At 44.8% G+C, this 27,416-nt stretch overlaps 1 protein-coding gene across 1 annotated transcript; it reads right to left on the reverse strand.

Moving 5' to 3' along the window:
* RAP2A (RAP2A, member of RAS oncogene family) lies at positions 1-22,614 on the reverse strand. Its single transcript, XM_040425292.1, has 2 exons — positions 22,057-22,614; positions 1-1,329 (listed from the first exon to the last, which is right to left on the reverse strand). Exons 1-2 carry the CDS (start codon positions 22,368-22,370, stop codon positions 1,092-1,094), a joined length of 552 nt encoding a protein of 183 aa, XP_040281226.1. The 5' UTR covers positions 22,371-22,614; the 3' UTR covers positions 1-1,091.
* Positions 22,615-27,416: the final 4,802 nt, after the last annotated feature.

Here is a 27,416-nt window from a genome sequence, read left to right on the forward strand (position 1 = left end):
ACACATTCTATTCTGAGCCACAAGAAAGCACTTCTCTGGGATAGTTCAGTGTACACATTTTACACTGTGGAGCAAATACAATGAACCTTAGCTCAAATACGATAATTGTAAACCAGCAAACAGATGTACGGCACATTCACACAGCTTCTCACTCTCACAAAAGAAAACTATTCTACCAAACAGAAGATGATGCTAGGTTTAGCAGAGTATGGGTGGTTCTTTTCTCATGACCATATGCAATATTGATTTTTCTGCCCTCAAATTGTAAATCCATTGAAATTGTTTCGAACAAGATTAAGCAGGTAATTTGCATTTGTGTGCAGTTGCCCATGCAAATACTTGCGTCCGACCTAAATGAAACGGCGTATCTTCAGCACCTTGTCACGTCAACATTCACTTCACAATGGCCTGTCAGCATCAAGTTTAAAAAATAAAAAAAAATAAAAAAAATCTTATTAACTTTCAGTCAAATTGTTACGCTAAATAGAAACAAGCCAATAACATAGTGAGAACCACGTCAGAAATATCGAGGTCCGAAATAAATGGGAAGCATACCGAAAAACCTGGCTCCCTCAACTGGGTGCAACATGGCTTAATTTCCCAAAACATGACTGTCCCATGTTCAAAGTCTTCATCTTCTGTATTCAGTTACTTCCTCATCCTTTTTGGGGTAATGCAGATGGGTTGGAATTTTTGTTTTGTCAGAAACACAATGGGATGGATGTCAGTCAGCTTCGTAAATGTAAGTGCCCCTTGCTGTCCAGTTCAGGAAGAATGCTTGCAGTAGTTGAGGTTGCCACATCATGCATGGTCTTACCTTTATCTTGTAGGAATAGAGTCCTGTTGCAATCTACATCGTTCACGTGGTGGAACATGATTGCTGTGTCAGCTGTAGAAATGAATGCCGCAAATTACCTTTTCCGTAATTGTCCACACTACAGATCAAGATGGGTTGTCCATACAGTAATCATGTTTCAGATGCAGTCCTCTTGCAAATCTTTTCTTTGGGTAAACACATGGAAAAAAATTAAAACTTTTATTTAAACCTTTGAGGCTAAAATAGTCATGTCTACCTAAATTACTTAAAACCGCTATTGTATATTGCACGCAGAACAGCAAGGGTCATCTTTATCTGGCTGGGCTGCATAGTTCATTTGCCTCACAATTTCTGCAAAGAGCTCATCCACCATAGTTTTACTTTTTGCTGATGTTTCCATGAAAGGACATCCCCAGTCTTCAGCCAAGGCACGTCCTTCGTTGGATGATACCTCACGTTCACTTTCTAGGTCAACTTTGTTGCCAACCAAGATTACTGGCACCTTTTCATATCTGTAAGGAAACAGAAATTACATTGAATGAATATATATAACACTAGAAACACAAATGAGGCATAATACTCCACTAGGAGCCTGATGTCCAATGTGATGAACACATCTCCAAGATTATTGGCAATATAAGTTGGTAGCAGTGTGTCACCACAGGTCCTGTTCCTGCAATGAATGCTCACCACAGGTCCTGTTCAGCAAAGAAAGACAGACGAGATGCCAGCAGCGCGAGCAAGTGGATTAAGGCGAGTTAAATTTTTATTTTTTTTAACCTCTCCAGCGCTATTTTACTATGCATTCTGTATTCAGAATGCTATTATTTTCCCTTATAACCATGTTATAAGGGAAAATAATAATGATCGGGTCTCCATCCCGATCGTCTCCTAGCAACCGTGCGTGAAAATCGCACCGCATCCGCACTTGCTTGCGATTTTCACGCAACCCCATTCACTTCTATGGGGCCTGCGTTGCGTGAAAAACGCAGAATATAGAGCATGCTGCGATTTTCACGCAACGCACAAGTGATGCGTGAAAATCACCGCTCATGTGAACAGCCCCATAGAAATGAATGGGTCGGGATTCAGTGCGGGTGCAATGCGTTCAACTCACGCATCGCATCCACGCGGAATACTCGCCCGTGTGAAAGGGGACTTAGAGAATTGCTTTACAGCAGCCGCATGAGCCATAGACTCAATGGACGGGGGGGGGGACTTCAATGACTTCTATGGGAGAGTTTTCTGACATGCTTTGTAACCTGTGCATAGGTTAGGAGGGAGCTGAGAAGCTTTGACAATCACCTATTGTGAATGTTGGATCCTGCGTTCTCTGTTTACATAGGTGATACCTGTCATTCTAATCCTGCCTGTAATGATAAGCAGGTAACTGCAGTAAAGTGATCTGTATAGACCAAGAAGTGGCGCTTATTATTAGGCATAGTGGCCAGTGTGAAAACTGCAGGATTTTATTTTGTTTGTTTTTTTCATATAAATATTATGTAAAATTTAAAATACCAATCACATTCTTTAAAAATATATATTTTATATAAAAAGGTAATTTAAACAATAGGCCATTTTCTAAATATTTCCAGAGCTCGTTCCAGTCTATGAACAGTGCTGTCAGTCAAATACAGAACTGCTAAATTCATTGCGAGCAATTTCTAATTTATTTTGCCAAGTGTTTCTTACAAGTTGTAAAGAGAATAGCTGTAAAAAAAAAAAAAAAAAAAAAAAAAAAAAAAAACACAACTTTATTAACCTCTAATTATCTTTTAGTCTCACCAGGGGACGTATTTAGAATGCATTAGTATACCTTGTATATCTATGCATTACAGTCTATTACTATAACAGTGACATGCTGTCTATTAGGACACAGTCTAAGGCCGAATGCACACGGCCGTGTCTCGCGGCCGAGAGCGGTCTGTGGTATGCCGGGCTGGATTCCTGTTCAGAGCAGGAGCGCACGGCGTCATTGGTTGCCATGACGCCGTGCGCTTCATGCCGCCGCTGCAGTACAGTAATACACTCGTATAGTGTATTACTGTACTGCAGCGGCGGCATGAAGCGCACTGCATCATAGCAACCAATGACGCCGTGCGCTCCTGCTCTGAACAGGAATCCAGCCCGGCATACCACGGACCGCTCTTGGCCGCAGAACACGGCCGTGTGCATTCGGCCTAATTGGCATGCATCCATGCAATCCTGGGGACCCTGGCTGCAATGGCAACACACCAGCATCCTGCAACCGTGTTAATAGGCGGTTGATTGTGACTCAGGAATCCCCCCTCTGTCTGCCTAGATGCTCCAGTCAGTGGTATCTAAGGAGTTAAGAAAACAGTATAGGCTTCCTCTCCAGCTTTAGTCATTGCCAGGCACCCAGAGTGATGCTGTTGGGCTCTGTTCAGTCCCTGCTGCCCACACCAAGATTAATGGTGCAGGCGCCAGGGACTGAACAGACTACGCAGATACAGTGCTCCAGACAAAATAAAAGTGCCTCTGTGTCTCCTGTAGAAATTCACAGCCGTTACACACTGAAATCTGCATGAGTTGGTGTGGAATTTGAACACACATCATGGGCACCACCGTGTGCAAAAATGCCTGTACTATGAAAATACAGAAATATTTATCCCATACGGCAAAACGAAAAACCTATACTTTTATTCCCCCCCCCCCCCCTAGTGTCTACTTAGCTATAGAGGTGTTCATTAAACATGGCTAGATTTTTTTGTTTAATATGGTTTAGTTAGTCTTTGGGTAATGTACACGTGATTAGTTTTTAGCTGTGAACAGTTTTTTCTTAAGGTTGGTTTGCTGGCTTCTGCTTTACTACAGAAGCATTGTGCCCACCTCTGGCCCACCATGCTTGCCAGCGAAGTGTGGCACCTCAGCCAGGCCATGGCCTAGAGCAGGTGTCAGCAACCTCCGGCACTCTAGCTGTGGTAAAACCATGACTCCCAAGATGTACACTTGCTTGGCTGTTCTCAGAACTCCATAGAAATTAGTAGATCATGCTGGAAGTCGTAGTTTTACCACAGCTGGAGTGCCGATCTACTCATATCTATGGAGTTCTGAGAACAGTCAAGCAAGTGTACATCTTGGGAGTCATGGTTTTACCACAGCTGGAGTGCCAGAGGTTAGCCATCACAGGCCTAGAGCCTTTGTGCTTACTGGGTGTTAGACCATCTGGCTGCCTGAAAGCTTATATAGAAAACATATATATAGTCTACCCTATATCACAGAAATAAAATAAAAAAAATAATAAAAAATCTGTTCTAGCAAAGGTTGGTCATCTTTTTCTGAGGGAAGTCTTTCTGCAGGCATTAAAGGGGTTGTATCATCATTGACAATGGGGGCATATCGCTAGGATATGCCCCCATTGTCTTATAGGTGCAGGTCCCACCGCTGGGACCCGCACCTATCTCGAGAACGGAGCCCCGCAAGGTGGTGGCTGGAGGACTCCGGTCCGGCCACCACCAAGCCACCTCCCCATAGAAGTGAATAGGAGCATACCGCGCATGCGCGGCCCCCACTCCCATTCATTTCTATGGGGCCGACGGAAATAGCCGAGCCAGCGCTTGGCTATTTTCGCTGGCGCCATAGAAAATGAACAGAGGGAGGCTGCACATGTGCCCTCCCTTACTTGCGGGGCTCCATTCTCGATATAGGTGCAGGTCCAAGCGGGACCCGCACCTATAAGAATGTGGGCATATCCTAGCGATATGCCCCCATTGTCCATGATGAGACAACCCCTTTAATCGAGCTAGGTAATGCCCCTCTCCTGGTTGAAAGAGTCTTCTGTTGTAAGAGAGGTATGCAGTATTGGAGGATATTTTCCATTGTCTACTTTGAGTGTTACCACCCTCTTCAGTTTAGGTCCCTCCCTAAATTTTATTCAGTGGTATATCTCAGGGATGCTATCATGGAGAGGACTAGGAAAACGTGCAATTACACTTACTAGTAACTGGGTTTCCTGGAAGTCTCCACAACAGCATATTTCAGGAAACCCAGTTACTGGTAAGCGTAAAAGAGTTATTCACCTCATGTAAGCAGTCTAAATGTTAATGGATGATTTGCCTACATCTATAAAATACAATAGAAATGTATTACCTACATTCTTTTACGAATTGTAAAATATAAAATATATTTGTAATTTCTGATTGTAGATTGTTTTTTAAATGTTCTGTCTATGGAGGCAGCCACCTTGTCTGAGGGCATAAAGTAATGTCAGACATGCAGATTTCAGGTGTCACTTTTCCGCTAATGTAGACCAGCAGTGCTTAATGCTGGCTGTACACATCAGAGAAAACTCATGAGCTTCCTGAGTCTCGCTTATTTATGAGGCCATGAGACCTCATAAATATAAAATAACTTTTCCTAGAAAATATTTATTGTGTGCAGTGGACGCCATAATGAAAAAAAATAAAAAAAATAAATCAAAATGCACCCTGCCTGCCCATTTCACCCACACAAAACTTTTCCCTGTTTTCCCAATACAAGATATGGCAAATTACATGGAGTCATTACAAAATACAACTTCAAAAATGATAATTGACCCAGTTTTGAAAGAGTTAAGGGCTCATGCACATAAACGTATTTTCTTTCTGTGTCCGTTCCGTTTTTTTTGCGGACCGTTTGTGGACCAGTTCAATGGATCCACAAAAATTACGGGAGTTACTCTGTGTGCATTTTGCTTCCGTATGTCCGTTCCGCAAAAACATAGACCATATCCCATTATTGTCTGCATTACAGACAAGGACTGTTCTATTAGGGGTCAGGCGTTCCGCAAAATACGGAATGCACGCGGACGGCATCCGTATTTTTTGCAGACCGCAAAATACATACGCTCGGGTGCATGAGCCCTGAGAGTGTCAAGAACCTCTTCCCAGTGATCTTGTGGTGGTGGGGAGATAATAAAAAAATAAATATATATATAAATACAACCAGGGCATCTTTCTCATGTGGATTCAGCTATGCATTTATCTTCTAGGTTCAAAACTTGTTGATGTAAGATGAATACGGTAGTTTTCTTTGCACTTCTTTTTATGCATGGATCAATGGCCCAAAGTCCATCATGTACCAGTAAGGTAAAGCTAACAAAATATTGCTCAGGGCACGCGTTTGAAAGGATAAACCATTTTCTTCTCGTTCACTTTTATTCTGATGCAAATACATACATGGGATGAAAATCTCCCACATCACTTCATATATATTGTAGCCGGCACTGACACTATATAGGTTGCCAAGGCTAAAGTACAGCATTTGGGCTATAAGTTTCAATTGAGCCCAAGAAACATCTATATGGCGCTTTATATGTCATCCTATATGTTTATATCGCTTTTTACTGTATACTTCAATTACCTTTTAAAAGGGTGGTCCGATTACAACAACTCATGCCTTCCCCACAGGATAAGGGAAAAATGTCTGATCACTGGCGGCCTGACCACTTGAGCCCCTGTGGATGACTAGAATCGGGGTCCATGTTTCTTTATTTGAATGAAGTGGGGGACTTGCTAGTGTTCTGCCGTTCCATTCACCTCTATGGGGCTGCTGAGTGCTTGTACTTGGCCATCTACGCAGTCCCATAGAATTGGGCCAATACTCCATTTAAAAAAGGTAAACACAGGCACCCATTGGTTGGAAGCCCACCGATCATACACTTATTTCCTATCATGTGGAATAAGTCGCTTTAATGGAACAACCCTTTTGATATGGACTGGTTAGTTGGCCTCCTATGAAACTGGTCCTACTGTGTGTGGATATGCAATTGGAAAGATATATTGTGAACCTTCTGGGAACGCTCATAAATGTTAGTGCATTCACTGTATAGTTTAGCGAAACGTATACTGAAGGGGTTGTTCCACCAAAAGAACTTGCCTCCTCTCCATAGGTCTGACTGCTGGGAGCCAGCCCCACGATCACAACAACGAGGGGGCAGAGTTGCTGAGAAGAAGCAGAGTTGAGAGCTCTGCCATTCTACAGCAGGACCAAAAAGTTGAATGGAGCGGCAGCGTGCACATGTCCCCAGCACTTCATTCTTGTGGCTACTTTCACACTAGCGTTAATATTTTCCCATATCATCACCATGACGGCCACAAGGAGATTGACCCATGACCTCTGTGGGGGCAGGAAACAGAGAAGAGGTTAAATTGCCCCCTCCCACCACCACACCTCAGTGTTCCTGTCCCCACTGTGGCCAGGGTCAGAGAAGAGTCTCCCTGCGGTCGGCAGGGAGATGAAGATGGGAAATCGTCTTTTTTATTTTTTCCTTCTCCAGGAGGGTCCGAGGACGGTTACCTGAAGCTCGTCGGAGCTCCCCCAGTCCGCCGGCGGCCGCGTGCTTATGCTGGGCTGGGGGGTATCGGGAGGACTCGCTCCGGCTGGTCTGGAGCCTGCTCCCGGGCCGCAATCTTCCTCCTCCTCCTCCCCTGTGGGTCGGGCTGGTAGCGCCGGGCGTGTGCGCACGCCGACGTCGGTGACGTCACTTCCGGGTTCGGTCATGTGACGCAACCCGGAAGTAAAGCGCAGGAGGACAGAGCAGTTTGAATAAAAGGCGGGACGGCCATAGGAACGCTGATCTGAGGTCTGTGAGTACTGCGATTGCACTTTACTTCAAAATATGTCAGGTCCTGAATTACAAACTGTTATGGAGCCTGATGCTCCCTCTCTGCCTCCTGTAAGTATCCCTCTGGGGGTCCTCTTTTTTTTATGGCACTGTATTTTCTACTAGGCCTATTCTGATGCCTCTATTCCATATTTATTTCAGGCTAAAGAGGCTCAAAAAAAGGTTAAAAAACCTCCTCGCTGCATCTCTTGTGCTAAAAGACTGCCTGACGAATATGGAAAGAAGCTTTGTAAGGAGTGTATTTGTGATGTGGTCCAGCAGGAACAATCGTCCCTTATGGAGAATATCAGATCTGTGGTTCAGGAAGAAATCAGGGCTGCTAGAGCTGCTCCGTCTGATTCCCAGGACGAGCCCTCTCGCAAGCGTCCGCGTTCTAGGATCATTACCTCTGGATCCGAGGATGCTGACGATAAAGCTTCTACTTCCGTGCAGTGGGAGGATGATCTCTCTCTCTCTCTCTCTGAAGGAGAAATCTATGAAAATAATAGGAAATGTTATTTTTCCTCAGAAGAGATGGGTGACTTACTAAAGGCAGTCAGAGCGACAATGGGGATTGAAGAAACCCCTAGGTCCTTATCCATTCAGGATGAAATGTTCGGGGGACTCAGGGTGAAAAAATCCAAGGTCTTCCCCATAAACGAACATATTAGAGAAATGATTTTGGAGGAATGGTCGGAACCAGAAAAACGACTGGGGATTTCCAAAGAATTTAAAAATCGACTAGTGTTCGACCCCTCTCAGTCTAAGTTGTTTGATGAGACCCCAAAAATAGACGTGCAAGTGGCGAAAGTTAACAAAAAAACTGCCCTGCCGTTTGAGGATGCCGCCCAATTGAAAGATGCTATGGAGCGGAAGGCAGACGCCCTTTTAAGAAAAGCTTGGGAGGCCTCCATGTTTAACATTAAGACCAACATCGCAGCAACGTCTGTCGCCAGGTCTATGTACTTATGGTTAGGAGAGCTTGAGAACCACCTAAGCAGTAAGACCTCCAGGGAAGAAATCCTGCAGTCCATCCCGCTACTTAAATCAGCTACGGGATTCCTGGCAGATGCATCGGCTGAATCTATTAGATTCTGTGCTAAGGAGGCAGGGCTTTCCAATGCGGCTCGTCGGGCTTTGTGGATGAAGTCTTGGTCGGGCGATAGAATTTCTAAACAAAAGTTAGTATCTATCCCCTTTTCAGGAGAATGTGTATTCGGGCCGGTCCTAGACAAGATTCTTGAGAAAGCGGCCGACAAGAAAAAGGGATTCCCTGAGGAAAAGTCCTTTAGAAAGAACCAGTCCTTTCGGTCTTACGGTGGACAAAACAAGGCTGTTAGAGGGAAAGGCAAGTCAGGCCGCTGGTCTTATCCCAAAGGGGGTAGAGGAAGAGGCTTCCTTCTTAAGCCCCAATCTAAATTCGAAGACAGACAGTGACGCCATTGTAGGGGGAGACTGAAGGATTTCCTGGGTCCATGGGCACTAACATCAAGAAATCCTTGGGCCTTGGATATCATTCGGCAAGGTTACAGGATCGAGTTCACCTCTCTCCCCCCTCCAAGATTCGTCATCACGAAGATGCCTACCAGATCCTCCAACCTAAATATTTTCCAAGGAGTCCAGGACTTGGTGAAGAAGGGTGCAGTAATCCCAGTTCCTGCGTCTCAAAGAGGTCGAGGGTACTATTCAACCCTATTTTTAGTGAGAAAAAAAGAAAGGAGACTTCCGGACCATCATAAACTTGAAACAACTGAACAAGTTTATTCTTTACAGGAAGTTCAAGATGGAGTCTCTCAGATCCATAGTACCTCTGAGAAGACTAGGGGCATTTATGTGCTCGGTCGACCTGAAAGACGCTTATCTGCATGTCCCCATTCACCCAGATGTTTCTAAGATTTGCGATTCTAGACCCTTCCAATCGGCTTCTTCATTTCCAATTCATAGCACTACCCTTCGGAATTTCAGCTGCTCCAAGGCTTTTCACCAAATTGGTGACAGAAATGATAGCCCCACTCAGACAGGAAGGGTTAAATATAGTGCCGTATCTGGACGACTTTCTAATTATAGCAGACTCAAAAGAACTCCTGCTGTCGGACTTGGAAATATTTCTGTCCCGCCTGTCTCAACTGGGATGGATAGTGAACGAATCCAAGTGAATGTTAGTTCCATCCAAGAAGGTGAGGTTCCTGGGAGTTACACTAGACTCCGTAACTCAGTCAACCTTCCTACCACAGAGCAAGATCCAGTCCTTGGTAAACAAGGTGAGGCACTTCCAACGCCGATAAAGATGCTCAGTGAGGGAAGCAATGAGCCTACTCGGCCTCCTAACCTCCTGTATACCTTCTGTCGAGTGGGCGCAGGCTCACTGCCGAGTAATACAGAACTGGCTATGGTCCCACTGGAACAAGAAGAAAGGGCTCTCTGGACTCCAAGCTTCCAAACCCAGGATCAGTAAAGAGATCTCTCTCATGGTGGATGAAGGAGAAGAATCTTTCCCAGGGAGTCCCATGGATCAAATCGCCTTTGATTACGATCTTCACGGATGCCAGCCAATCCGGTTGGGGAGCGAAAATCGACAGAGCTTATTTCCAGGGAACGTGGAAGCATCTGATATCTGCCCAATCTTCAAATTTCAGGGAGCTGTATGCGGTAAGAGAAGCTCTACTTTCCGCCAGACAGCTGATAAGAGATCAGCACGTGAAAGTCCTATCGGACAACGTGACCGTGGTCTCCTACTTGAAACATCAGGGAGGTACTCGATCTGAGATACTCTGGAGTCTCCTTGAGGAAATTTTCTCCTTTGCAGAGAAAGAACTAAAATCCATCTCAGCAATGCACCTGAAGGGATCCCAGAATCTAGAAGCGGACTTTTTGAGCAGACAAGTGGTAGATCATACAGAGTGGGCACTGAATCCAGAGGTCTTCAGTATGCTAACCCAAAGATGGGGGCTTCCTACAATAGACCTGTTCGCATCAAGGAAAAATACGAAAGTACTAACATTCTGCTCCCTAAATGCTGGAGATCATCCCTGGAGAATAGATGCCTTCTCCCTAAAATGGTGCTGGGATCTAGGGTACGCATTCCCTCCATTGCCTCTCATCCCGAGGGTCATTCAGAAGATTCAGGAGGGAAGAACCACAGTAATATTGATCGCTCCGTTCTGGCCGAAGAGAAGTTGGTTCGCTCCTCTCTTGAAACTAGCAATAGACGAACCAGTGAGACTCCCACTTAGAGGGGACATCCTATACCAGGGTCCTTTGCTACATCCTTATCCGGAGTACCTGAAGCTCACGGCTTGGATCCTGAGGTCTCCCTCTTAAAGGCTCAGGGCCTGTCAGACAAGGTTATAGCCACCTTGAGATGTTCTAGGAAAAAAGTAACTTCTGCGATATACCTGAAGATCTGGAAAAGGTTCTGTTCATGGTCAGGTGAAGAGAATCCAAATTTTGTAGGGCCTAACATCCAGAAAATTCTGGAATTTCTACAAAAAAGGTCTGGACATGGGCCTCTCTCCATCCACCTTAAAAGTCCAAATTTCGGCATTAAGCGCCTTCTTTGATGCCGACCTGGCAGACCATAGATGAGTCAAACGATTCATAAGAGTTGCCTGTAGACTTAGACCCACGCTAAGATCCCGCAGCCCAACCTGGGACTTAAATTTAGTACTCAACAACCTTATGTGTTCCCCATTTGAGCCATTGGAGAGCTGTTCAATTAAATTTCTTTCATTCAAAACTGCTTTTCTTATAGCAATTACTTCTGCCAAGAGACTAGGAGAGATTCAAGCTCTCTCTATTAGGAAACCATACCTTACCATCACTGACGATAAGATTGTACTTAAACTAGACCCAGGTTTCCTGCCAAAGGTAGCCTCAGACCGCAACAGAGGCCAGGAGATCTTCCTTCCATCCTTTTTAACAATCCCAAGGATCAGGAGGAAGAGAAATTTCATTTCCTTGATATTAGGCGTACAGTCCTTAGATACTTAGAAGCCACCAGGGACTTCAGGAAGTCTGACAGCCTGCTTGTCAAATTTGCTGGAAAAAATAAGGGATCCAGGGTCTCAAAATCCTCTATTGCGAGATGGATTAAGGACACCATTACCCTATGTTATAAGAATCAGAATCTGGATCCTCCTTCCAATATTACAGCTCACTCTACCAGAGCTGTTTCCACTACTTTTGCTGAAAGAGCAGGGGCCTCCCTGGATGATATATGCAGGGCCGCCTCCTGGTCTAGTATTCACACATTTGTGAAACATTACCGTTTAGATTTATCTGGAACCTCTGGCCTCTCCTTTGGTCGGAAGGTCCTTCAAGCAGTTGCCCCAACCCATAAAAAATAATTTTATAACTCTCCTTGTGGCCGTCATGGTGATATGGAAAAACCGGAATTAGACTTACCGGTAATTCAGTTTCCATGAAATCACCATGAGGGCCCATATATTCCCTCCCTTTCTTTTGTTTGAAGTTCTTTCACCAGTATTTTTCTGGTATGATGTAATACTGGGAAATACTAATACACTTCTGGCACTTGATATCTTTGGAACACTGAGGTGTGGCGGTGGGAGGGGGCAATTTAACCTCTTCTCTGTTTCCTGCCCCCACAGAGGTCATGGGTCAATCTCCTTGTGGCAGTCATGGTGATTTCATGGAAACTGAATTACCGGTAAGTCTAATTCCGGTTTTCCGGTATTGAGATTCCGGTTTTCCGGTATTGAGATCCGTCATAGGGTCTCAATACTGAAAAAAAAAAAAAAAAAAAAAGCTTCTGTTTTGTCCCCATTCATTGTCAATGGGGATAAAACGTAACTGAACAGAACGAAATGCTCCAAAATGCATTCTGTTCCGTTTGGTTGCGTTCTCATACCGGAGAGCAAACCGCAGCATGCCCAAAATAACGGATCAATTTTTTTTCTTTATTTTTTTGTTCTTGTGATGGACCAGAAGAACTGAAAGCCATATAGTGATGTGAACTCAGCCTTACATACATTGGGAGAAATCTTTGGAGGATTTATTGAAAACCAGAGACATCTAAGGGTGGTTTCAGATGGCTGTGTGCAGTCCATGAATCGCCAGCCGTTCCACAACTCTCTTCCCAAACGGACCATGGCTCCTCTGACCAAAACTTAGTACCTTACTGACAGTTGGGTCTACTGTCCAACACTCAAATAATGCTGTGAGCACAGGAAAGCAGATCCATGCTAGAACTCAGAGCATCATAGATCCCCATGATGCATTGAGTTCAGGTCAAATGAGCAGCAGTTGGTTGAGGAAATGAGGCTGGCACACAAACCGTGTTTTACAGACTATTTAAAGCCATCTGAAACCTCAGAGATAGAGGTCCTCATTTAAAGCGATTGCACATACACCTTGTTGCAATACATTTAGTTTTAGAAAAATTCCTTGCACCTAGCTGCACCAAGGGGATGTGGCTTAGTGGAAACAGAGCATGGCTTAAGACTACACAGCGATGTGTCATGTGACATTTGACCTAATGATTGTCAAGCTGTCAAAGTGTCACACAACATGCATTTACTGCAAACACTTCTAAAAAAATCCAGACCTGATAGATTTTGCGTCTCAGATCACACACGTCGTTCACTCCACTGACTTTAATGTAAGGTGTGTGCAACACACAACTCGCCTATGACTTGGCTGTGTTTCTACAGCTAAATCACAGTTCTAAAATAGTTGCCCAACAGCAAGTTGCACCACTTTTCTGCGATGCATCACCATGTAGTCCTAGCCTAAGATACATAATTTTTAATCAAAATTATGGCACTAAATTCTGTAGCAAAGTAAGCCAACAAATAGGTGGTATAAAGTTGGGCCAAAGTGTTCTGCCATATACCAAACTTACCATTCAGCATGTCTAAGCTGCAGTGTCTACAGGATTAGTAACTCTGTCCCAGAATGTGTCACTGAGCATTAATGAAAATATATAAATAGCTGGCAACAGTTTAGTCAGCTGAACCTGCGGTGATCAGCTGCTGTTTCTAGTCCTAGCCAATCATTTTACTCGCCCCCTCCCCCAAAGCCATAAACTTTTTGTTTTTTACTTCATATAGCTGTATGAGGACTTGTTTTTTGCAGAACCAGTTGTATTTTTTTTTAAACAACCATTTCCTAAACATAATTTAGGCAGCTGCCATCCATCTTGCCCAAGCTGGTTTTTACATCATTTAGAGATCTGCTTTACAGCATCCACCATAAGCCATAGACACAATCTGGGGGGAGAGTTCTATGGGAGAGTTTTCTGGGCACGCTCTGTGATCTGTGCAGAGGTCATTGTACAAGAAAATAATAGATTAGCTTTGACAATCACCTATTGCAAATGGTGTATCCTGTGTTATATGATAAATGTCATTCAAATCTTACAGACCAAGAAGAGGTACCTATTAGGTTTAGTGCCCAGTGCAAAAACCACAGGATTTTTAACATTTTCATAAAAATAGTGTAAGAAGGTACCCGGAATCATTGGGGATGGAAGGTATGTGTCACTGAGGTTCCTGGCCTCGGTTTAGTAAGACCCAGTATTTTATGTGTCAGCAGCAGCTATTGCTAATTGACACCTTGAGATTTAGCATGGCTGTCATAGCTGATCTGGGACGGTTCTTACTGGGAGTAGTCAAAGTGCTGGGTGGGTGCCTACTCCCCATGTTCCAGGCCGGGTTTTGCCAGGCATAGAAACTAGCCAGCACTGCCATGTGTGTGAATTTACCTCCCTCTGACAGTGGAGCTTAGGAGTCTGTTCTGGGATTTGAGGTTTGAGCCGGGCTGGAGGACTTAGGCCCTCTAAAGGCGAACAGGCTGCCTATGGACTTGATGAAGCTGAACTGCTAACAGGGTGTGAATTAACACCCAGGAGAAAAGGTGACTTATTGTTTATGGACTTTCCTTGTGTGTGAACAAACACCATGCCACCTGCATTTTGTTATACACCTGATCTGCATTTTGTTATACACCAATGTGTGAATAAACACCGCTGTTTGATTCAAGAACTGTGCACTTTGCCTCTATACTGCATCCGCTAGTCCTAACTACCAGAGCGAATGCCCACGATAGATATGGACATGGAAAATTAAAAAGATCACCAAAAACTCTTCAAAAAATATGTTTAACAAATGAATTGAACAATAACTCATTTTCTAAAGACACATTTCCTTTAACATTGCATATAATGTATTGAAAACTGTAAAAACCTACTTTTTTGGGTGGAATAGAAAAAAAATTGCCTTCATTATACCATTAAATAACATGGTCTTATTCTGTGGCTCAGAACAATTACCGTAATCCATTTTTATAGTTTTTTAATGGCACTTTTTAATGACAGAATTCACTGTGTGAGATAAACAAGTCTTAAAGGGGTTGTCCGAGATTGGGGACTTTGGTTTAAGTGGACCCCAGACACCTAAACAGTCCATACATGCATGTCCTACCTTTATATGCATTTTCTGATGCCCCTTTTCCACATCTGAAAAATCGGAGCCGGAAGTGAAGATTCTCTCAAAGTGAGTGACGTACCGGGCCCCTTTGTGGAGAGCAAAGCCTCTTCTTCCGCTTCGCAAGGAGCCTGGTGACGTCACTGCCAGCCACACTCATTATACAGAGCGCACGGAGGGCGGTAACTAGGCGGCAACACACAGCACTAAGCCACGCCCCTCTGGTCCGGTGACGTCACCGTCACAGAAGCTAATTATGCAGAGCACAGTGAGTGCATGTTAGAAGGGAGGGACTGAGCGTGCAGGCGTAAGATTAAGTGGGTTTAGGGGCGTAACTAAGAAGGGGGAGGGATATGTGCGGCAGGAGGCGGAATGTCAATGAGGGGGGCGGATGCACAGAGGAGTTGTTAGTAATATGGACAGCTCAAACAACGCGATGCTGAGCTGCGCTAGGACCCACAAGGCAGTGCGGTAGGAAGTTACCGCACACGTAACATACATGTAAACAATCATTGGGGGAACGTTGGAGCCTTGGAGAAGTGGTAAAAATACATAAAAACATCATGGGGGACCTTGAATCAGCTATACATGGTGAGATAACATGTTTTTTTTTTATAATTTTAACCCCAGACAACCCCTTTAATAGTTTGGACATTTTCAGATGCGGCAATAGAAATTTCTTATTTTGTATAATACATGGGAAAACGGCTTTTTAACATTTGTGCTTTTTCAATATTCTTAAAAAAAGTTAACTGTTATTTAGATTATTTTAGTCCCATACTAGGGGACTTGAATGTGCAATCATTTGATCGCTTGTACACTACACCGTAATACTTCTGTATTGTATTGGCATCATATGAATCCTAACATGGCAGGCTGGATGGGGAGAGGTTGGGGGGGAATAGAGGGGACCCCCTCCCCTCTAACTGCTCAGATGCAATAGACTGTTAAATGTGAGAAATTAGCCTCTCAACTTCTGAGCTCTATACCATAGATACATTGAGGTGCGCAGAGGGGTAAAAACTAAGGGCCAGATTTAACCCCTTAAGGACGCAGGGCGTATCGGTACGCCCTATTTCCCGAGTCCTTAAGGACTCAGGGCGTACCGGTACGTCCTAACTTGAAATCAGTATTCCGGCGCCCGAGGGGTTAAACGGAACGGGATTTCGGCTGAAATCCTTCAGCCGGCATCCTGTGACAACGCCAGGGGGGGTCATGTGACCCCCCCGTGTCGGCGATCGCAGCAAACCGCAGGTCAATTCAGACCTGCGGTTTGCTGCGCTTTTTGCAGTTTCTGATGCCCGCGGTCCCTGACCGCGGGGATCAGAAACTTTTGAGTGCCTATAATCTATATTTTTCACCCCCCCCCCTGCACCCCTGCACGATTTTATGCCGGCGGGTGGTGCGGGGGGGGGGTGTCGCATGCGGTGGGGGCGTTGCGGGAGGCGGGCGGTGCGGCAGGCGGGATCGCGATCCCCCGCCCGCCTCCCCATGAACGATCGTTGGCTTCTAGTGGTTATACCAGGGTGCCAGCACATTGCTGGCACCCTGGTATAAACGGCTGACATCTGTGCAGATGTCAGCCGTTTAACCCTTTCCATACCGCGGTCCGTACGGACCGCTGTATGGAAAAAGTTAACTGTCGTCGGTCAGGGAGCTCCCTCCCTCTCCATCGGGGGGCTGCTGTGCCTTTGCAGCCCCCCGATGGAGAGGGAGAGAGCTCCCAGAGAGCCCCCCTCAGCCCCGTGCTTACCCTTCCCCGTCTGCGAAGTTCTGAGCAGACGGGGAGGGTTCCCATGGCAACAGGACGCCTGCTCAGGCGTCCTGCTGTCCATGGTGCTGAACAGATCTGTGCTAAAAGCACAGATCTGTTCAGTGTAAGTAAAATACAGTACAGAACAATATATATTGTTCTGTACTGTATTATACAGACATCAGACCCACTGGATCTTCCAGAACCAAGTGGGTCTGGGTCAAAAAAAAAGTGAAAAAAAGTGAAAAAAGTTAAGATAAAAAAAAAACATTCATCACTGAATAAAAATTAAAAAAATTAAATACACTACACATATTAGGTATCGCCGCGTCCGTAACGACCTGATCTATAAAACGGTCATGTTACTTTCCCCGCACGGTGAACGCCATAAAAATAAAAAAATAAAAACTATGAGAAAATTAAAATTTTGCCCACCTTACTTCCCAAAAAAGGTAATAAAAGTGATCAAAAAAGTCATATGTACGCCAAAATAGTACCAATCAAACCGTCATCTCATCCCGCAAAAATCATACCCTACCCAAGATAATCGCCCAAAAACTGAAAAAACTATGGCTCTCAGACTAAAGAAACACTAAAACATGATTTTTTTTGTTTCAAAAATGAAATCATTGTGTAAAACTTACATAAATAAAAATAAAGTATACATATTAGGTATCGCCGCGTCCGTATCAACCGGCTCTATAAGAATATCACATGATCTAACCCCTCAGGTGACCACCGTAAAAAATAAAAAATAAAAACGGTGTAAAAAAAGCCATTTTTTGTCATCTTACGTCACAAAAAGTGTAATAACAAGCGATCAAAAAGTCATATGCACCCCAAAATAGTGCCAATTAAACCGTCATCTCATCCCGCAAAAAATGAGACCCTACTCAAGATAATCGCCCAAAAACTGAAAAAACTATGGCTCTTAGACTATGGAGACACTAAAACTTTTTTTGGTTTTAAAAAGGAAGTTATTGTATAAAACTTATATAAATAAAAAAAATTGTATACATATTAGTTATCACCGCGTCCGTGACAACCTGCTCTATAAAATTACCACATGATCTAACCTGTCAGATGAATGTTGTAAATAACAAAAAAAAAAAAAAAAGTGCCAAAAAAGCTATTTCTTGTTACCTTGCCGCACAAAAAGTGTAATATAGAGCAACCAAAAATCATATGTACCCTAAACTAGTACCAACAAAGCTGCCACCTTATTCCGTACTTTCTAAAATGGGGTCACTTTTTTGGAGTTTCCACTCTAGGGGTGCATCAGGGGGGCTTCAAATGGGACATGGTGTCAAAAAAACCAGTCCAGCAAAACCTGCCTTCCAAAAACCGTATGGCATTCCTTTCCTTCTGCGCCCTGCCGTGTGCCCGTACAGCGGTTTACGAACACATATTAGGTGTTTCTGTAAACTACAGAATCAGGGCCATAAATAATGAGTTTTGTTTGGCTGTTAACCCTTGCTTTGTTACTGGAAAAAAAATATTAAAATGGAAACTCTGCCAAAAAAGTGAAATTTTGAAATTGTATCTCTATTTTCCATTAAATCTTGTGCAACACCTAAAGGGTTAACAAAGTTTGTAAAATCAGTTTTGAATACCTTGAGGGGTGTAGTTTCTTAGATGGGGTCACTTTTATGGAGTTTCTACTCTAGGGGTGCATCAGGGGGGGCTTCAAATGGGACATGGTGTCAAAAAAACAGTCCAGCAAAATCTGGCTTCCAAAAACCAAACGGCGCACCTTTCACTCTACGCCCCGCTGTGTGGCCGTACAGTAGTTTACGGCCACATATGGGGTGTTTCTGTAAACGGCAGAGTCAGGGCAATAAAGATACAGTCTTGTTTGGCTGTTAACCCTTGCTTTGTTAGTGGAAAAAATGGGTTAAAATGGAAAATTAGGCAAAAAAATGAAATTCTCAAATTTCATCCCCATTTGCCAATAACTCTTGTGCAACACCTAAAGGGTTAACAAAGTTTGTAAAATCAGTTTTGAATACCTTGAGGGGTGTAGTTTCTTAGATGGGATCACTTTTATGGAGTTTCTACTCTAGGGGTGCATCAGGGGGCTTCAAATGGGACATGGTGTCAAAAAAACAGTCCAGCAAAATCAGCCCTCCAAAAACCAAACGGCGCACCTTTCCCTCTACGCCCTACTGTGTGCCCGTACAGTAGTTTACGGCCACATATGGGGTGTTTCTGTAAACGGCAGAGTCAGGGCAATAAAGATACAGTCTTGTTTAGCTGTTAACCCTTGCTTTGTTAGTGGAAAAAATGGGTTAAAATGGAAAATTAGGCAAAAAAATGAAATTCTCAAATTTCATCCCCATTTGCCAATAACTCTTGTGCAATACCTAAAGGGTTAACGAAGCTTGTAAAATCAGTTTTGAATACCTTGAGGGGTGTAGTTTATAGAATGGGGTCATTTTTGGGCGGTTTCTATTATGTATGCCTCGCAAAGTGACTTCAGACCTGTAGTGGTCCCTAAAAATTTGTTTTTTGTAAATTTCTGAAAAATTTCAAGATTTGCTTCTAAACTTCTAAGCCTTATAACATCCCCAAAAAATAAAATATCAATCCCAAAATGCTACAAACATGAAGTAGACATATGGGGAATGTAAAGTCATCAAAATTTTTGGGGGTATTACTATGTATTACAGAAGTAGAGAAACTGAAACTTTGAAATTTTGCAAATTTTTCAAAATTTTTGGTAAATATGGTATTTTTTTATGCAAAAAAATTTACTTTTTTGACCCAATTTTAGCAGTGTCATGAAGTACAATATGTGACGAAAAAACAATCTCAGAACGGCCTGGATAAGTCAAAGCGTTTTAAAGTTATCAGCACTTAAAGTGACACTGGTCAGATTTGCAAAAAATGGCCAAGTCCTTAAGGTGAAATAGGGCTGAGTCCTTAAGGGGTTAAACAGAGTAAACTTAGTCACTCTAAACATGTGGTATGATAGAAAGGCTTACACTTGCTGTGTATGGGATTGCATACCAGGAGATTGGTCTGTGTGCTCATGCAATGACTACAAAGCTAGCTGTTCATTCAGTTTGCCTGGCAAACCTGCACTACTGACTCCCGCAAGCAAAGAGGGTATCACAGGAAAATATACTTTGGACAGTATGGAGTGAGGGGGGGGGGGTCATGTCTTTTGCACGGAGGTTGCAATAATACTTCTACGACATACATATTTCTACACACAAGACTAGCACTCGTTGGCCAAGAGCACTGATGTCTCAGTAGAAATGTTAGGCTACTTTCACACTAGCGTTTTTGTTTTCCAGTATCGCGTTCCGTCCTAGGGGCTCAATACCGGCAAAGGACTGATCAGTTTTATCCTAATGCATTCTAAATGGAGAGTAATCCGTTCAGGATGCATCAGGATGTCTTCAGTTCAGTCCCTCTTACGTTTGCTGCAGTTTCCTCTCCGGACAAAAATCCTGAACACTTGCCGGATCCGGACCCAAGTGTGCCGGCAAAACGGATCCGCTTTTGCGGTCTGCGCATACCTTTAAAAATTAGGAAAATAAAATAAAATACCAGATCCGGTTTTCCGGATAAAAACCAGAAAGACTGATTTGGTATCACAATGCAATTGTGAGACGGATCTGCATTCATTTGCATTCAGATTACCGGATCCGGCAGGCAGTTCCGGCGCCACCCATTATTCAGTCTGACAAATGCTCATGTTAGATGAATCCCACGCCAAGCAGAGAATGAGCCTAGAAATGTGCTGCAAGGCTCCATAAGGACTTCACTACTAAGAACCTTACAATGGCAGGCCTGGGAGCCTTCATAAGCCTCCCAGCAACCTTATTAACCAAAGGCATCTTTCATTCAGTCTTTGCAGGGTTCCTCTTCTAAATGACCTCTCAGATGCTGTGGTCACAAATGACCACAGTATGAGGCGTTAAATGTCCCTGATGAGAGTCATCTCCCATCATGGACACAACTGTGAAAGGGTCAACTCCTGAGCCAGAACCATAAACTCCATAGATTTGCTGTACTTGTACAGCGGATGTCAGGAAGGGGTTACAGGGGTCATCTGTCATTTCTTCAGAACCAGCAATTGTGATAAAATAAAGGAATATATACACCTGAGTTTTCATCCCCTGATGCAGCTCCGATCCCCTGCGCTGGAGTTTGGCTGCAGTGGTGACGTGCCTATATACTCCATGTGATCACTGCAGTCATTCAGTGGTCTCTGCGGTGCTGTATATTGCTGAGGCCAGTGACTGGATGCAGTAGTGTCCGGCAAACCCTTTAAAAGGGGTTGTGCGCCTTTTAGGTATTCAGGATAGGTCATCAATATCAGATCAGTGGGGGTACAACATCTGACAAACCCCATGATCAGATGGACGCAGCCACCGCAGGAAACATAACAGTGGACAGAGGCGGGAAGCAGAAGGCACTGGCCACTACTGAGCAGTGTCCGTGCGGAGTTACTGCCGCTCACATTTACATCATTAATATAATTCTAATAGATTTTCTATTTCAATGGTTCATTTCCAAGATCTGATTAATGGCAGCCTGAAGTTCTACACAGACCCAATACTTCACAGCAGAGAGTTTGCTACAATTGTATCAGTTCTCAGAACTACAGATGTAAATAAGAATGTTTCCATTCACTGACTGCAAGCACACCTTTGAATTTCGAGGAAGTGAAACAAGTTATATGTTTTGCATTATACAATGAAGTCTGGACTGTAAGCTTAGTGCTAGCAGCAGTCTGTGGTGACGCAGAGATGGGACACAACAGTGGTCAAGGGAGCGCCAAAACCGCCAGAGGGGGGCCAAAGTCAGGCTACGTGCACACGGGTGCGGGCTGTCTTGCAGGAATTCTGCATGGATTTCTGTTTCTGCACCAGAAACCACACGTGTTGCTTGCGTATTTTGGCAGAGATTTGCCTCAGATCTCACTCTTGCACTGAAAAGCGTTAAATACTCCAAGAATTGACATGCTGAGGATTTCAAAATCCCCGTAGCCAAAAAAGCAGAGTGCACCTGAGATTGGTCTCGTTACTGGCACTATATTATACACTGCGTTTCCCAATCTGCAACGTGTGCGGGCATCCAAGAGGCGAGAGGTATTCTGCAGATTTCACATCAACAGGCTGCACCCATCTGCAGAAAACCCCTTTAACGGTGACATTTCCTTTAATGTTTCTTGACATTCCATCATCATAGAGAAGCCAAAGCACAGCAGCCATGTAAATATCCACAGCTGATCGGAGGAGAAGAGGTCCTCCATGGCATCTACTACCCTGCAGGACATGCTCAGAAGGTAACAAAGACCCATCCGGAGGGCAGGCCCAGGGCCCGGACAATGGTGCTGCCAGCTGCAGAGCCCCAATCCCACTGCTGGCACACAGCACCACGCCCTGCACAATGACTGGGCTCCCCAATACCCCGGGACCCCCACCTTTTGACGCGGATGATCTGGTCCCTCATGGGCTTGATGTCCTGGAAGCTCTGCTGGTTCACCAGGCTGTACACCAGGATGAAGCCTTGCCCGTTCTTGATGTACAGATCCCGCATAGATGCGAACTGCTCGGTACCGGCCGTGTCAAGGATCTCCAGCACGGAGGGGGACGAGTCCACCTCGATCTCCTTACGATAGAAGTCCTCAATCGTCGGGTCGTACTTCTCGATGAATGTTCCGGTCACGAACTGCACGGTCAGAGCCGACTTGCCGACCCCGCCGCTCCCTAGGACCACCACCTTATACTCGCGCATCGTCCCCCTCCGCTCCCCGGCGGCATGCAACGCTCCTCACACCACGCCGCTTCTCCGCCTCCTCCTCCGTCGTCGCCGCCGCCCCTCTGCAGCGGCTTCCCGAGGCATGGGAAAGAGGCCGGGCTGCTTGGCCCGGTACCCGGAGACCTGCCCCCCCTCTGCCTCTTGCGCCCACTGAGCGGTGCTTATCCGCTAGCCGCCCCCGGCGTATCGCGCCGGCCTTGCAACACCCCTCCTCGCTGAGCTCCGAAGCCTCGCCTCCGGCGCGTCACCTCACACCTGCTGTGGCTATTGGCTGCCATGTCTATTTCCATAGCAACTGTGTGTCCTCCCGAACACAAGGAGGGGCCAACTGACAGGACCAATCCTCGCTTCCTCTTCACGGGAAGATACGACCAGAATAAGAGGTATCCACGGCGGTAGCCAATCGCTGCGTCAGGTTCACCGTCCATTCACAGCGAGCCCCGCCCAGTGACGTCACAACGTCGCTTAGACAAGAGGAAGATGTTGGTTGCTGGGGGCGGTCTCCTTGTGTACACGACTATTGTAATGAACTATTGCGGGTGGGATGCATGGACATGGGACAAGATGAGGGAGGCTGAGTGATGTCTGCAGAGATCCAGCAAGAATTAACCTATCATTCTGCAGTGTGATGGGGTTTTCACTGATCCAATAGACTGCAAGAGGCCTGATGGGGGCTGGGATCGGTGAAAACATACATCTAAAAATATCGGAACGGATACACTAGTGTACGCCATTGGAATGCATTGGTTCTATTTCTATCCAAGTGATATCAGTTATAAAAACGGATGCCACTTGGAAAAAAAAACAGTCGTGTGCAAGATGATCTTACTGTATGGGAAACCATGCTGCTTTTTTTGTATACAGTAACAAACATATACTGCGGTAACAGTGGGAGGTAATGGCTGACCTATTGAACTGTTTACCTACCCTCTGGCACTCATAGCAACCTTCCATCGAAGGTGTATGTCCCAATCTTTACCTCCAATGGAAGAAAAAAACTAGACATGAACTGAATTATTGAACCCAGTCCCCACCAAGCAGCCATATTACTCTTTCAGGTGGGCAGTCCCAAGTGGTCACTGTCAATAGAATGTCACCTCACCTGGGGACCTCTCCCCATAACAGTTCACTGCTACCAGGTACCAATACAATGATAGGTTCAATAGTGACTGAATAGGAGATTCTAGAAGAAAAAGGAAACCAGCGTGATGCTGCTGTGAAGGTATGCATCCGGTCGCGCTTCTGTGAGGGTGTGACAGGTCCTTTTAAAGGGGTTTACAGTTTATCTGCACGTCATCTCCAGTGTAGCAGCGGTGCAGTGTAATTAGAACTACTCATTCTATTCACTTAAATGGAAAATTAACGTGTTTCCTCACCCCAAGAATAAATGTCCACTTTGAGGCCAGAAATCATGGTAACAGTTTCTCCAGACAGGGTGTTTCTCCTCAGATGGCCCCTTCTTTAGTTCACACTTTGCACCTAGCTAGCCCAGTAAGGAGCTGGTCTTGTGTTATAAAGAAATCTTGTACTGGCTAGGAAGGGAATGATAGGCCCCACTACCAACCTGCCCGCCATTCCATAAAAATCTCACCCAGCTTTCCCTGGAAGATATATATACTTCCTGTAGCCTGGTGCACATACAGTGGATATAAAAAGTCGACATACCCCTGTTAAAATATCAGGTTTCTGTGATGTAAAAAAATGAGACAAAGATAAATTATTTCAGAACTTTTTCCACCTTTAAAGGGGTTCTGCACTTTTTTTAAACTGATGATCTATCCTCTGGATAGATCATCAGCTTCTGATCGGCGGGCATCCGACACCCGGGACCCCCGCCGATCAGCTGTTTGAGAAGGCAGCGGCGCTCCAGCAGTGATGCGGCCTTCTCACTGTTTACCGCAGGCCCAGTGACGTCACGACTAGTATCACTGGCCTGGGCATGGCTAAGCTCTGTTCCCTTGAATGGAGCTTAGCCCCGCCCAGGCCAATTGATACAAGTCGTGACATCACTGGGCCTGCAGTAAACAGTGAGAAGGCCGCGGCGCTGCCGGAGCGCCGCTGCCTTCTCAAACAGCTGATCGGCGGGGGTCCCGGGTGTCGGACCCCCGCCGATCAGAAGCTGGAGATCTATCCAGAGGATAGATCATCAGTTTAAACAAAGTGCAAAACCCCTTTAACGTGACCTATAAACTGTACAACTCAATTGAAAAAAAACTGAAATCTTTTAGGTAGAGGGAAGAAAAAATATAAAAATAAAATAATATGGTTGCACACCCTTAAACTAATACTTTGTTGAAGCACCTTTTGATTTTATTACAGCACTCAGTCTTTTTTGGTATGAGTGTCACAGTCGTTACCTTTGGCTGTGACCTTCTGTCTATGCTCTCGCTGCAGCTCCGTTCCTGTGTGTCATTTGTGGTTCTTTATGGGTTAACTCCCCTGTGTGCTATTAGGAGTTAATCCTCTCTGTCTGCTCCATGGGTGTGGCCTCTCTGCTGCACCCATGGAACCTGTATATAAGGCTTATTGCACACGACCGTATGTTTTTGCGGTCCGTTTTAAACGGATCCGTTGTTCCGTTTTTTGTTTCCGTTTTGCTTCCGTTTCCGTTCCGTTTCCGTTCCGTTTCCGTTCCTTATTTTAAAAAACAATATCCGTATGGTTTCAGTACACGATCCGTTTTTTGCGGATCGCAAACGGAACAAAAAAAAGGTGTGAACATCTTTCTTGAACACATCCCCTTTTTCACTCCCCCTATTTAACTTGGTCATGTGCGACTTGTTACTCCAATTTTATCAGCTTGTTGCAGCATTGAGAGCGTACTTGGAATCCTGTGTTTGGCAGACATTGGATTGTGGCTACAATTTTCTGTTGTATCATGGCTGAGGAGGAACTGGTTCTCTTGTGCTGGCTGATTTCTCGGGAACAGGAACAGCAGCCAACTATGCTGAACGTGGAACCGAGGAGGAGGAGGCATTGGGTTCACCCAATTCTCTGTCAGCGGCGCAGGAAGGGTCATTTCCACACGCTGTACATGGATCTGCGACAGCATCCTGAGAAATTTCATGGGTATTGTCGTATGTCTGTGAGCAGCTTTGATTTGTTGTTGGCGTCTCTGCGTCCTGGCCTCACTTACCAGGACACTAATATGAGGCGCTGCATTTCTCCTGAGGAACGGCTCATCGTCACGTTGAGGTATGGATATTTCATATGATTTATATGTTTGTGTCATAGTTTAGATGCAATGTGATTATGAGTATATATATTAGTCTAAAATTGTGGTTGTTAAAGACCAGCCATGCTCAACCTGCAGCCCTCCAGCTGTGGCAAAACGACAACTCCCAGCATGGCCGAACAGCCTACAGCTATCAGCCTACAGTAGGGTATGGTGGGAGTTGTAGTTTTACAACAGCTGGAGGGCCGTAGGTTGAGCATGGCTGTTATACATGTAGTATATACTGTATGTGTTGCATGACTGTTTTTATGTTTGTGTCTTCCAGATTTTTGGCTACTGGGAATTCATTTGTATCTCTGCATTTTGAGTTCCTGCTGGGAGTCTCAACTATTTCTCGGATAGTTCGTCAAACCAGTGATTTGATTTGGCAGCAACTCCGGGGAGTGGTGATGCCAGTGCCCAAGGCTGAGGATTGGATACGAATTGCTGAGGGTTTTTATGTTGATGCGCAGTTTCCGAACTGCATTGGGGCACTGGATGGCAAACACATACGTGTTAAGAAGCCGCCTCACTCAGGGTCCCGGTACTACAATTATAAACAGTATTTTTCTGTTGTGCTAATGGCCTTGGCTGACAGTAATTACAAGTTTTTAATTGTGGATATTGGGGCCTATGGGAGCACTGCAGATGCGCGCATTTTCAGTTCTTCTAGAATGGGTGATCGGCTTCAAGCCAACCAGCTTTCACTCCCAGAGCCCAGACAGCTGCCAGGTTCTGCGGGACCACCGGCTCCATTTGTTATTGTGGCTGATGAAGGGTTTGCTTTGACACCCCATGTCATGCGGCCCTTCCCCAGACGCAACCTGGATGACAGCAGACGTATATTTAACTATCGGCTGACTCGAGCCCGTCGGTATGTTGAGTGTGCGTTTGGAATACTCTCACAGAAGTGGAGAGTATTACTGTCATCCTTACAGATGGCACCGGAGAATGCCACCAAGGTTATTCAAGCGTGTGTGATCCTGCATAACTTTGTAAGGATTCATGATGGTCACTCAGAAGTTGATGAATTGGAACCTGGTACGTCTTCTTCATCCGGAGGATTGGACCAAACCCTTCATGGACGACCTGGAACTGCAGGGATTGCAGTTCGGGCTCTCTATGAGCAATATTTTTCAAGTCCTGAGGGAGCATTGCCGTGGCAGATGGACGTAGTGCATGGCAGATAATGAATTGTCTGGACTCTGGGCATCTTAGTATTTATTATTTTCCAGTGTAATTTCTTGTGTGGGTGGGGGGGGGGGGGGGGTTTATGGAGATAGTGTAGGACTCACAAGACCAAGAGGACCCTTGACGTGGGCTTGTGGGCTGGGGTTCCAATGTAGACACTAAAAAAAATAACACTATGTAGTAAATCATGTTCGCTGTGAACATTTTTATTTGTAAAAATGTTTTTTTTTGGTCTACATTAACCCTCTAATACCTCATTATCCTTATATATTTATTACATATGTATTGTGTGTTGAGATTGCCTAGTCTTTATCGACATTTAACATTTTTTTAACATTCTTTATCCCTGCAGAGCGCTTTAAAGACGCTGTCCATTGTCCTGCCATTGGAGGTTATCCCAGCACTTTGAAGATTTGCCTTTGTAATACAATTTGCATATATATGTTTGTGGTTTACTACAGGAATGTCCACACCGCAGCACTCAAGCTGGGGAAAAAGTTATTTTCCTGCATGTGTGGACATACCACAGCTATTCAGACATGCAGGGAGCTCTAGTTTTTTAATAGCTGTAGTGTGACAGGTTGAGCATAGCTGGCTAAAAGTATACATACTTCCCT

Source organism: Bufo bufo, chromosome 3, assembly GCF_905171765.1.
Source record: "Bufo bufo chromosome 3, aBufBuf1.1, whole genome shotgun sequence".
Lineage (NCBI taxonomy): Eukaryota > Metazoa > Chordata > Amphibia > Anura > Bufonidae > Bufo > Bufo bufo.

What these genes read in the sequence shown, in the direction of transcription:
- RAP2A (XM_040425292.1), bottom strand. Translation starts at nt 22,370, where the DNA reads ATGCGCGAGTATAAGGTGGTGGTCCTAGGGAGCGGCGGGGTCGGCAAG. An exon ending in CAGATCATCCGCGTCAAAAG is followed by an intron (nt 1,330 to 22,056) that starts GTGGGGGTCCCG and finishes GTTTCCTTACAG; the next exon opens with ATATGAAAAGGTGCCAGTAA.